Here is a 13636-nt window from a genome sequence, read left to right as displayed (position 1 = left end):
GATATGTGAGAAACCACAAAATGTGAGGGAGAAAGAAGGGGAAGCAAAAGAAACTGTTTTTAGAACTATTATGGACCTCACCTAGAACAAAAGCTAGTAAGTTAATTAGTTGATGGACGATTAAATTTGTCCCAGGGTAACACTCAATATACAAGCAATGTAACTCTCAAGATGTCATAAAAAACACTAACAATATACCCTTGTCTGCTTAGTACAGGAAGTAACTAAACAAAACAGCTGATTTCACAGCTTGGAAATAATTTAGGGAAAAGTCTGGTCTCTGTGGATAAGAAACACAGTAACTGTAAAAGAAAAAAAAATGAAACACCCTCCCCCCCCTCCCGTTTATCTTGCTTTCTTTGTAGAAGTCACAAAGGGCCTAGATTCCTTATGGCTGTTTGTGGAACTGAAAATTGGAAGCTGACCTATTACTGTGGAAGGCTAATTTATTTCCAAATGTTTCCCACCAATTATTTTTCCTCTCAGCTAAATGAGTTGAACTGTGTTCAAAAGGAAACTGAATTTACAAAATGGAGACTAGAGACAATAGAGTATTTGCTTCCAAAGGAACAAGGATTAAAATGAATCTATTATTTTAAATAATACACATTACCAAACATATTCCAACCCTTAATTTGACTCTGTATATAAAAAATTACCAACAGTCTCAGCTACAGCACCACTGAAAATTCTTTCCCTCCCTCACATCTCAGTTAGTTACCTGCTACAGCTAAATGTTAAAAAGTGATGTTAATATTTGGTGACAGTGCCACTCAAAACTATCATGCAGCTGAATATAAAATTAGGACATCTTCTATTTCAATTGCACTTTTAAATGTATATGACAAACTTTGCTTCCCCTCCAACTTTCACTAATGGGTAGAGAAGTCCCTGCAAACACAGAAGAAACATTAGAAAGCTAAACAGAACCTCTATATCATTTCCTGACCAATCAACTGCTTTAAATATTCAAACAGACTGAGACATGTTCTTTGTTTTTCTTCTATTTTCAATTATCTTCATAGATAATTACTGATTTACTTAATAGTGATTGGTTATTACTAGGCATGCTTCATAATTATTCTCTTTGACATGCAGTAATAATATAATGCCACTGAACTGGTCCTGTTTCAAACAACTGTAGCTAGTGTCAAATACTTTAAAAACATATGTAAATGGATAACTAATTTATCCAATAATATTATGGGATACCTTTTTTTTCCTAATATTTCTGGGAAAATATTGTTCTTACCCCAACTAGTGGAATTTTCGTCCCACTGTACTTTGCCGCAGTAATCTCTTGTGATGGCGGCTTTCCTAGATTAGTTCTGTAACCAGTAAGTGCCTGTCATCAGTTTAGCTGTCCCAGCTTGTTTCTAAGCCAGCCTTTGTTCAGACACCTCCAGTTCCTCATTTGAAGGGCTGCCATAGTGCCTTACTTTTGCTATACAACACACATAGCTTCTAGTCACTAAGCAGTTTTTGGTTTATTTGCATGTCCTTTTCACATCTCTTGCTCCTTTCCCTGGTTCACAGTCCTTGTCTTTGAGGGCACCTATATGCAAGCACCAAGGCTGCTTCAATGTACTATAATTACCATGCTCTAGCAGACTTCAGCACCCCTGTACTGAAAAATGGCAGTGGGGTTGCTTTAACTAAAGCTCATTCCTTGAGCTTTAAAGTGCCCCAGTTGTTGACTCTGGCTTGCCCCCTGGTTTCTAGTCTCTGGCTTTAGAAGCTTGGCTTGATGTCCCAGCTACAGATGTTCGGTACCTGATCTTGGCTCTGTATGCTGGACTTGCCTCTTGTTCTTGCTCTTTGATTTGGCAACCTGACTGTTGACATTTGGGTCCTGACCATCCTTTCCAGCCCTTGCCTCTAGCACTAGACTGAGTTATCCCTAGAAGACCTTAACAAAAATATACATATTTCCATCTGTCAGCTGAAAAGTCATTACTTTTTTATTCTATCATCTGTTTCCTTGTTCCTCTATTCTGAAATAGGAATATACTTGAGTTATCTTCTCTGTGCCATTCATTATCTTACAGGCCTCAGACATTTTACCTTATTCTTTCCTTCTCCAAGCATTTTAAACTCTCCAGTCTTGCATGCTTCTGATTGCCCTCATCCTCTTTTGATCCATGTCCATTTCTGCTGTCTTTTCAGAGCTAAAGAACTCAATACTGGTCACAGTATTCTGAGTAAGGGTGCTTTAACAATTTACATAATGGTACCATTTGGTATAAACATCTAGATGTTGCATGCCATAGAACCCAAAACCATAACTAGTGAAATTAGTCATGCTTGTTGGCAATATCAGAAAATACAATTAATGAATGTGTCCGGGCAACTTTAAGTATGATCCCAATCAGCTCAAGGTTGAGAACCATTGGTTAGGAAGTATGGGAAATCTTACACTGCCCTGCTTCTAGTATATTTGTCCTATAGTTGCATGGAGGGACACACTCCTCCTCAATACCTGACCTCTTTATTAGCTTGCACTGGGTCAAACCCAACTCTCCCAAAGGAAGCTCTAAAAGCTGTGCCATTGTTATGGAAACTCTATGAGTATCATTTCCAATATTCATAGTACAGAAAGACATGAGAACTCCTCACCATAAACCCGGAGATCAATATCCCTCTGTTTCTCCCCTGCAGCATTCACTGCAACACATGTATACTTTCCTGTGTCACTGATCTGAGCACTAGTGAGTGCTAGAACCCGGCCTCCAGAAAGAACCTGGAAAAGAAATGTTGAAAGGACATATTCATTATGTGCTGCTTAACTCAGTTTCCTCAGTATATGCTGCAGCATAATAGAGCTAGGCAGGCCTATCCTCTTTCATTCCATAACAAAAAATTACTACCACCTTTATCTGTTCTTTTAATGCTTCCCAATCTCTCTTCCCCCTGAACTCCTCCCAGTCCTGTGCAGTTACCTTTGCTCCAAATCTTGCAAATATTTAGGATATGGACATACAAAAAATATACTGTGGACTTAAAGAGGGGTAGAGCTTAATGTGCAGCATCTGCTACATGGTAACTGTCTACATGCATGCTCTTACCCCTCAGTAAGTAGAGGCTAAATTGCATTATTTTTACATTGAAAGCTGAGTTAGGCTAGGCTAAAATAAACTAAGCTAAGCTGACACCATTTAATTTTGACTTATGATGGGCAGTTACTTCAAAGTATCTGATATTCAGTAATGCCCCAAGTTCTTTTGCCCCAGATAAATTGTTCCTGCCATACCTTTAAGCATATACTTAAATTTATAAAGGTCATTGAATAATAGAAAGTTCCCAGCAGAACTGCTCACATTCACTTGTCTTTGCCTTAGCCTCACACTCTGAGTTTCACAAGTTCCCTCTTTCCCCATTTTTTCATCTTTTTTCCCCTTCACAATCAATTATTTCAGGAAATCATCCATCTTTCTTCTCTTCCTCAAGAGTTTCCCCAGATCCCTCTTTTCTTCAGAGCTACTTAATCTTTGCCCTTTCTTGTCTATCTCAGAAACAATATTTTCTAGACAGGAAACAGTTCCTATCATATCCTTATAAATTGCAATATGTATGCAATGTGCTATACATATTATATTACCTGAATTCAATATGATCCTGAATTAAGATGACCCCCAATAATTAGATTCTAAACATGGAAGATTTACATGTGTGGAATCTAATTATTGGAGGGTTGTCTTAAATTCATCCTCCCCCAACTGCTGCAGCAAGGAAAGCAGTAGCGGGGGCAGGCAGTGGGGAGAGGTAGAGAGGCAGACAGTAGTGGGGCAGGTGGGGGAGCAAGCAGGGGAGCAGTGGGGGCAAGCAGAATGGGGGGCAGTAAGGGTGAAGTAAGGGAAACAAGCAGTGGGGGGATCAAGCACTTGCTCCCCACTGCATGTTCCCCCGTGCCTACTCCGACCACCTCTGCTCCCAGCCTTCCCCCTACAGCCTCAAGCCCCCCCCAACCCCCTTCCCCCCCCCCCCCCCACACACACACACTCCATTTTCCCCATCTTCACTCAGTAGTTTCTGACTCCTGCCCCCGGTCACTGGGGCTAGAGCTGCCATGCTGCTGCCACTGCTACCTAGTCAGGTTAGGGTCATGCTCAATGCCCCAGGCTGAAACAGGGATGGAGTTTGCTGGCACTGAAGCAAGGGTAAGCAGTGATGGGTACTGAGGAGGGGGAGAAGCCTTGGGAGGAGAAGCAGGGTGGCAGGAGGGCAGCAGCAATGACTCCAGCCTTAACCTCAGGTAGGAGCCAGAGCTACAGCTGCAGCAGCTGCCTGCTCCCTTTCCCCTGCCATCACTGCCTCATACTCAATTCCAAGATGAGGTGCTTTTCCCCCATGGTAAATTGTGGGGGTAACCTCATTTTGGAATTGTGTAAATACAGCATTAACAGCAATGATCTTTTATCAACAGCAAGTATTAATGATCCATATTTCCCTAATTTTAATTATCTTCTTTGTTTCTATGTAAAAACCTTAGAAGATGCTAGATTGCTGTTCTGCATTTATCCACGTAAGAAGTTTTAACCACTTGCTGGTTCAGTGCAGGCTACCTCACAATACCTCCTCAGTGTGACCCAATCTTGACTTCAGGGTATTAGCATGGCTCCATTTCCTTTTCCATTCATTCCTTGACACCTAAGACTGCCAAGAATGGTGTTAAGAAGTGCCCACTTTGGTAGTGTGAACTTCTGTCCAATAGCAATTCAATGAGAGCATTAACTCATTCCAGTGTAGGCTAGATTTGAATCTAGAGAGGAAAGATTCTGTCTTCCTCATCTATGTCCACTGTAATGTGCAGTTTCCATTCAAATGTACTAATTTTTAAAATCCACATCAAGAGACAAAGAAAACAAGCACTCAGGTTTTCATCAAATACCTGGAGGCCAGAAAAGCTGGAAACAGGACTACCATCTTTTAGCCAAGTCAGAATGGGAGCAGGGATACCTCTGGCTTCACATTCCAACCTCACTAGGTTATTAACTACCACTGCCACCATGTCATTGCTGCCAGAAATTGATGGGGGGACTGAAAAAGAAAACAAAGTTGAAACAGCTATATAAGCATATAATTTACAACAAAATTAAATGGGCTGCTTACTTTTGGAAGTGTTTCTAATCCTGGAAGGCGGTAAATCATTTTGAAAGATTTCTGATGCTATAAATACTAGGTTCTTGTCATTTGTCCATGCTGTGCCATATCTCACTCTCTTTACTTACACAAATAATCTTATAATAGTATTGAAACTACTGATGTGTGTTAGGTAAGTGGACAGGGTCTATAGCCTACACAACCACTGTGAAAATCAGAAAACAATAGGAAATCTAAACACAGCATTGTAAAAGCTTGAGAGAGTGCTTTTAGGCATTGTGAAATATCTCTAATGTATCAAAGCACAGATGTTTCTCTTAGAAATCTGTCTCAATCTAACTGAGCTCATGAGATAATAAACTGAGCTAAATAATAAATCAATTTTGAAAAAAATTACATGAAAACTTACCAGATCAGGTTCTTATACAATCTACCTGTTCCCCTTTTATATAAGGAAGAGGAGGAAAAAATGTCTCAACTTAAAAATGCCTTTAAAAGGACAACCAAGAAATGTCCTATATAACTATAACTACTTAGTTGGTCTAATAAAAGATATCAGATTTACCCAAAGAACCTTCTCTGTCCATATAAATGGCTTATATCAAGTGAATAGTCAGTAGAATTCTGATTAGTTATGTTAAACTATTTAAAGGAACATATGTTTTTGCTTGAGTTGTTAAATTGTCTTGCCCATCCTTCTGTTCCTTTTATGTTTGCTCTCTACAAACATTGAAATGTCAAACACTTGAAAGTCAAATGGATAAGCACTTCCAGTAAACACAATTTAAATTTGAATGCAAAAAGCACCAAAGTGGAAAATTCTTGACTCATCTCAATAAGGAAAATATAATGAAGGCATGTGACTTATCCCTCTCTTAGAACCAGATCAGTAACCAAAATTTAATACTTTTATAAGTTCATGGAAAAGGGACAAGGGAAAGGGAAATAGAAAAGAGAAGGAAATAGAAATGGGAATAGAAGAAGAATGCTGTGATCTAGTCACAGCCTATGCAAACTATTTATTCAATACTTATTTAATAGTTAGTGCATAACTTCTGATAAACCATGAATCAGTGTATCCAAGCTTACTTATAGGTAAGCCCTAGAAATGGCAGAGGGTACAAAGCTGTACATAATTTGCCCTTATGATTTCCGCAGCATCCGGTGTTCTTAGATATTTGCAAAAATGTTATAATGGTGAGAAAGAACTACAAAAACCTTAGCACAATGGAACTGTATGAGTATACCTCATTTGAATTCCACAGAGCTGGCACCTACAAGTAGATCTCTAAGTCTCTCCTGTGGTGAGCATGGAAATCATTTATTGTTTTCTAAACAATTAGTACAAAAACAGCTGATAACTTGTGCCATAGTTCCCCGTATCCAGAATACTATTAGCAGCAGAATATGAATAAAATAAGATGCTAGTCAACTAAGGTAGATATGCATATACTACAGCAAAGGTCATGTTATAAGACTATAGATTAGACAAAAAGATAGTCATTAAACTCAAGTTTTGCTGTTGTTCATCAGGTCTTTTTTTAAGCCACAAAATCTTTGAAGTCTAGTCTCGCTTCAATTTCATTCATAATTTCCATTATAAACTGAACACAATTTTGAAAAATAACAACTTCATTGTAGTTAGGTAAAGTTAAATAATAGCTTTCTGACCTCTGCTTCATAGTGCAAATTGACTTCTATGTATGTCAGAAAGTATTCCCTTTTTTCCTGCAAAGTACATTGGGAGAAATTTTACCTTCCTCTGATCAAATCAGTGTTGCTGCAGCTGGAGGCAGAATGCTGGACATGTTCAAATATCAAACAGGAAAGAAATCCTGTGTGTCAAATTTAACCAGCTAATTCAGAGGGTGTTAATTCCCTGGAAAGAACTATACATACCAGCTGAAACATCATCACCCACTGAAGAAAACCCCAAGTCCTTAGGAATTGTTTTTCATTTCTTGGTTATAGCAACAATAATGACCTCAGTTCCAAACATATCCTGGGGATTAATGATTAGGTGGGGTTAACTACCCTTGGCTGTGACTTGGCCATCAATGTCTCCCAGATGTCATTAATCCCAGGGAAATACACTGCCCAAGGTCATTATTGGTTATTTAACATTAATAGGGACTACATACTCTTTGTGCATCTTAATGGAAGCCTGTGTCATATTCTGGCTCTAAATTTGCATGATGAACTCCCACTCCAAACAGCTGGATGTATAATCACGTATCTGAGAACAGATTTTGGATTGGGGCCTGATCCAATATCAACTGAAATCAGTGGAAGCATATACTCCAAGTGGCTTCTGACCAGGCATCAAATGTCTATAAACACCCACATTTCATCTTGTAAGACAAAATATATCTTTTTGTCTAAAGCCCTTACATTATTAAACAGCTTTTTTCTTTCTATACTACAGTCACTGTAGAGTGCAAAATGATCAGCACCAAAATGAACCAACACCTAACCTTTTCAAGTTCCTGAAGCCGTAGTGCTTAGGCCTTCTTCCACTGTTCATTCATTCTGAACAAAATTAAATTTCTTAAACTGAGTTTTCATATTTCAAATTATGTCAATACCTTTATATGACAGATATATCAATTTTCAGTTTTTCTATTTTCTATTCCTCAACCTCCTTCAAAGATTAATGATGGGTAGGGAAACTATTAAGTAAATGTAATAAGGCTTCAAAAGAACAGGCAAGTATCACATACATGTTTTTCCTCAGTATGTGTTTATAATACACAATACTTACAAAGATTCCTATGATATTATACTTACCATGAACCTGAAGGCTGTAAAATAGCTCTGCTGTTCCTGCTGTATTCAAAGCCATGCACTTATAAATGCCAGTGTCAGAGATCTGTGCAACATCTATCTGAAGGATTTGCCCCCTGTTCAAAAAGGTGACTCCTGCGGCACTGGTGAGTGGATGACTGTCTTTGTACCAGGTGATAACTGCAAGTGAAATAAGAGAAATGGAAAAATCACAGTCTGTAAGTATTGATAACTTCTGCTTCACATCTGAACCAAGAGATGCCACTTCGACTAGCAAGGTTTTTACTAATGCCTTGTTTTGGCACTGGTTCAATACGAACTCAGATTTTTTTTGTAATTTAATGATTCATTTCCTAGAACACTTCAGTTTTGTGTGAATTGTTCATTCAAGAAATGGTCAGGCCTGACTTTGATTTTCTGGCAAGAACTGCATGTTGATCACAAGAGGTTGTGCAGCTGCAAATAAAACCTTGCATTGCTTAGCTAATGCAAAAAAGAGACGTTTTGTTGCTGTTAGTGGTTTTTCTAGGCCATATCCTAGGACAGGGATGTCCAACTCTGAGTGACCAGGGAACACAGATCCCCCAACCACACACCATGTGGGCTACACACCTCCTGGGCCACTGGCCACATGCTGCACCATACAACTCCCCCCCCACCCATCATGCCCCAAACACTGTCTCCTGCTGCACTGTGGCCCCATTATGCAGATGTGCCGTACCACGCAAGCTGTACCACACAGGCCCCCCATGTGCATAGATGCGTGTAGTGCACAGCCCCTCCCACTTGCTGCATGGTGAAGGATATCCACTACACTATACCAGCATGGACACTGTATGGGATCCCTGGCTTCCCTGAGCCCTCCAGCTACAGACTCCTACAAATTTCAATGGAATTTGGATCAGGTCCATGCACATCCATTCCAAACCCATTCCAGGGAGTTATGTAGAAGTGACCCACACTCTACAGAATTACCTGATAAGATGAGGTAAGTGGATTTGTTTTGATCTGCTTTTCACAGCAGCTGTAGGGCCATATCTAGATTCACCCCAACCTTAGGTGCCTTGATGAAGGAGAGGGACAGAAACAGATGGATGTAGGTGCACAAGGTGCCTACGCAGTCAATGGGGAAAATGTTCATTTGAATGGAAAACAGAGTGGATTACAAATCTCTAATACTTTAATCAAATATGAATTTCATCTACCGTACCTCAAGTCAACTGAAGTTTCCCATTGTACACTATATAAATGGTTATATTAGTTTAAATACTAGAGATTTATATTCACACAGCAAATTTTAATTATTCTCAGTAAATACTTAAAGGTGACTAAGAAAATTGTTAGACTTGATTCATGTCTCATAAGATGTAGGAATGTACCTGGCAAAGGATTCCCAGATGCTTTACACTCGAGATGGATTGGGTTATTCATCACCACTGTTTCATTTAACATCTTCCCTGAATTTTCCAGATAGGGTGGTTCTGGGAAAGGACACAAAAATTAGGATTTAATAGAATTCAGCCACATGCTTGGCAGAACATCTGTACACAATTCACAATAATTGTACATTGAGATACCTTAAGTAATCAGCTGCACATGCTTATTTATGTGTTAAGACGACTGGTAAAACACCCTTCAGATGGGTTCTTCTACAGGGTCTGGCAGATTTCTAGCCATACATACTTATCAAATGAACAGTAGTAAAACACTTCTTTACGTGGATGAACTAGCTGAATTTGTTTAAAAGAATAGACACAGTGGGCATGTCCAGATGAGCACGGACATGTGATACAGACCTGTCTGCAGAGCCACACACTGCACATGCTTGGCATACAACTGCTCGCCACTCCCTGCCCCCTGCTCGGTGTCCACCCACTTGCTAACCCTGCTCTGCCCCGCTCCACATCTGGCTGCTCACCACCCCTCCTTGGGAGGTACACTTAGTAAAAAGAGGGCTGCTGGGGATACACTTATTTTAAAAGTTTGAAAACCCCTGTTTTAGAAGGTAAAAGAGATACCAGGCAATTACATATATCATGCCACCAGAATGAAACACAAAGATCAATTTAATGTGGGCCAGTGTCAGGATAAAAGCAGGAGGGTACATCAATTAAGCTGTTAGGAATACAAAAGGAGTTCCTCTTTCCCAAGAGGTTCTCTCCCCCTTTAAACCAACTTTTTTCTTTTATTTCTGATTTGGAAATACACACAGCCGATGCAATAAACACTACATCGCCCTTTTTCACAACCTAACTCCCAGTGAAATCAACATAAAGGCATTTATTCACTTTAATTGGCTCAGGTCCAAAAATAGTATGCCCAATACTGCTGATGCTCTGAGGTATATACACACTTTAATTATAGTTAAACATTTATTAAATTAACATCAAACAACTCCTAAGCTTTCTTATTTATTTTTATATTGGTTCATCAGGAAACTAAAAATCTCTTCCAGCAGTGTGAAAGAATAAAGGAACCTAGCATGACAACATCCCCCCCTACCCCCCTTCATCAAAGAAAACATTCCCCATTGCCAGCTCACAAGGAATGCTCATAAGGTTTGGATCAAATCAGTAAAGCCAATGGTGAGGCATTGTTTCCTGGTCCAGGAACATAGCTTACTTCCTCATGCCTTGGAGGCTTCTCTCAATGAAGCTGTCATGTGTGTGGCCTCTCTAGGATGCCAGTGAAAGTGAAGAGGGTGATAGTTTACAGGAAACACAGTAGGGTAATTAAGGTGGGGGAGACAAAGGGGTGATTAGGTTAGCAGCCCAGATGCCCACTTGAGCAACAAGGCCCCCAAAATAGCAACCCAGCAGTCACCACTGCCCTGGACAGTGCTGCTGATCAGAGCACAGAGTTGCCCTGTTATGCCTATGAGGAAGGACATGCTCATTCCTGAACATTTGGGGTGCTGACAGATATGCAGGCCCCCGTTATCATAAAACACCATGAGTTTCATAGTTTCATAATAGCTAGAGTCGGAAGGGACCTAGGTAGATCATCTAGTCCAACCCCCTGCCTTGGCAGGAAAGAGCACCGGGGTCAGATGACCCCGGCAAGGTGCTCATCTAACTTCCTTTTAAAAATCCCCAGGCTAGGAGCCTGCACCACTTCCCCTGGAAGCCAGTTCCAGGCCCTAGCCGCCCTGACTGTGAAGTAGCGCCTCCTAATATCTAATCTAAACCTACCCTCCGCCAGCTTGTGACCGTTATTCCTGGTCACTCCTCCCCTTCTCCCCAACCTGAGAGATGTTCACCTGTTGGGTTGGGGGGGAGATTGAGCCTGCCTGTACTGTCCCTCCCTCCCAGCTCCAGTGCTATCTGCAGGAAGGGAAGTGGGAGAGGAGAGGGGAAGTGAGCTGCAGGCTAGGGTTTGGTAGACCTGCACTATGGGGAGAGGGCTGGGGGGCTCCAATCTTCCCTCCCCCTCCAGATCAGGTCGGGCAAACTCCAGCCCAAAGCTCACTCCCCCTGCACTTTTTTCCTTCCTTTCCTGAAAGCAGACCCAGGGGCAGGTCTGGGCTACATCAGCTCAGCTCCGGCTGCATGACAAATTAACTTTAGGGAACATGAGTTCCCTAAGGCACTCCAAAGTGGAGCGCCTTCATCTGATCCCTCATTTGATGAGGGTTAATTTGTCATGCAATCGGCCACTTTTAAAACACTCTGCAGCCATGCACATGTGACACAACATAGCTTTAGAGTGCTTTGAGGGGCCGATTTCATGACAAATGTAACTTCTGTCTGTACATTGGTGCCAACTGAGGCAAAATCTTGGAGCTACAGAGGCTGAGCTGCATACCTGTTTGTCATAGGTATGGTAAGTAGTTGAAACAAAAGCTGAGCAATTGGGAAAAAGGAAAGAAATGGAGGTGGGTCTCTGAAGGTAATGAAAGAGCTGGAAATGAAAAGAGCAATCCTGAATGTGTTTGAGACAGAAAGAAATGAGACAAATAAACAAAAGTTGCCTTCAAACAGTCCATTTAAGCTTTTAATAAGAAGCAGAAGTTTCATTACCGTGCACATGAAGGCGAATGTGCTGCTGGGCTTCTCCTGCAGCATTTGTTGCCACACAAGTGTATTTGCCTGCATCTTCCAGCAGGGCTTTGGCAATTTGCAGAATGCGGCTTGAAGACTCCAGCTGCCATTAACAGAAAGCAGAGAACAGTTTTACACCAGGATTCCAGATACAGCTGCTAAGATTAACAATAGGCCTTAGGCAGATGTTACACTTAAGGTACAATTAACCTGTTATTCTGTTTTAAATAATAACCTGATCACACATTCAGGCAATTAACAGCATGACAAAATGGGAAAAAACACAGAAATATTCCATAAAATGTATGCAATATTTTTTTTGATTGATTTCCATCATACCTTAAATTGAACATGTGGCAGAATCCCTGTCATGACTCGTGATGCAGGGTTAAGTTGAAAGCTCCTGTGCACCAGCAGGGTGACAGCAGAGTATTCAGGGTGTCTAGTCAAGAGGAGTACATCAACTGGGCCAGGGCTCTCACTGACCAATTCCAAAATTGCACATTCTGCTATACATATGTGGCATGGGCCTATGCGAAGCAACTAGTCTTCGCTTCGGATTCAGCCAATTCATAGGACAGTGATTTGATTCAGTAATTCAGATCACCATCCCAAATCAATTTGCTGAATTGGCTGAATCTGTGAATCAGCCCCATCCCCCGCCTGCTCTCCCAGCCCCGTCAATGACTGCCTTGCCCAGGCCCAGGTCCCGGCTCTTTGAAAAAAAAAAGCCCAAACTCACCAGCTTCTGCCAGGAGGGGGGTGATCCCCACTTTTCCTCACTGCCTGCACTGTCAGAGGGGCTCTGCCATGAGCCCCCAGAAGCCCTAAGGCTGCTGCAGCCAGTGAGTACAGGCTTTTCTTTTTTGTGGTTTTTTTTTTTTTTAAGAACCAGATGCTGGGGCAGGCAAGGCAGCCATGGGAGGGGGAGGGGGATCTGGGAGAGCAGGCAAGGGTCAGGGGTTCATGGTAGAGCCCACACACAGTGAGGGGCAGTGGGAAGTAGCAAGGATCACCCCCCCACCACCTGACAGCAGCTGGTGAATGGGGGCTTTTATTATTTTTTTCTTTCAAAGAGCCAGGAGCTGGGGCGGGCAGGGCAGCCATGGTGGGGGCTGGGAGAGCAGGTGATGGGGTGTTCGGTGGGGCTGGAGGAGCAGGCAGGGGATGGGGACTAATGGGGGTCCCCCCCATGGTCCCCTCCCCCTCCTCCAGTCCCCTCTCCCCCGCACCCTACTTACCAGCACTGAATCTGGGTCCAACTCCCTGTGGCAGCAAGCGGCAACTTCCCAAATCTCCAAAGCGCTCCGAATTGATTCGGACAGCTTAAAATCAACTCTGACCTTTTTATTAGTCTCCTGATTTGATTCAGATTCAGAGATTTGGCCACGGAATCAGGCCAAATCTCCTTCAAATTGAATCAGCACCCAAAGCTTTGCACAGCCCTAATGTGGCATAGCCAGAAGCACAATTGTTGGAATTGAGGATTAGATCCTATTGTACCATTAAATGAACATGTACCGGGGCCATAGAGTATAGATTTACGCTGAATAGAACAAGTACCTCACAAATATACAAAAGGTGATGTTAATATGGCACAAAAAAAAGTAGTTAACCATTTTAGTCTGAAGGTAAGCAGAAGGCAAGTTAGATTTTAAATATACAGACTAACTAAATCAGCGATACATACACTTTTGTAAGGCATGGCTTAC

General features: G+C 41.6%; 1 protein-coding gene across 5 annotated transcripts in view; it reads right to left on the bottom strand.

Moving 5' to 3' along the window:
• The window catches only part of HMCN1 (hemicentin 1), a 356272-nt gene that overhangs the window by 148132 nt on the left and 194504 nt on the right, over nucleotides 1-13636 (bottom strand). For all 5 annotated transcript variants that reach the window (XM_090048332.1, XM_090048334.1, XM_090048335.1 and 2 more), the window contains exons 36-40: nucleotides 11904-12027; nucleotides 9264-9365; nucleotides 7888-8064; nucleotides 4889-5037; nucleotides 2617-2740 (exon numbers count right to left, since the gene is read on the bottom strand). In XM_090048332.1, coding sequence (XP_089904458.1) covers nucleotides 2617-2740; nucleotides 4889-5037; nucleotides 7888-8064; nucleotides 9264-9365; nucleotides 11904-12027 — 676 coding nt within the window. The remainder of the gene's footprint in view (nucleotides 1-2616; nucleotides 2741-4888; nucleotides 5038-7887; nucleotides 8065-9263; nucleotides 9366-11903; nucleotides 12028-13636) is intronic.

This window comes from Crocodylus siamensis, chromosome 5 (genome assembly GCF_052110815.1).
Source record: "Crocodylus siamensis isolate JL-2025a chromosome 5, ASM5211081v1, whole genome shotgun sequence".
Classification (NCBI taxonomy): domain Eukaryota; kingdom Metazoa; phylum Chordata; order Crocodylia; family Crocodylidae; genus Crocodylus; species Crocodylus siamensis.
This window is presented reverse-complemented; position numbering and strand designations above follow the sequence as displayed.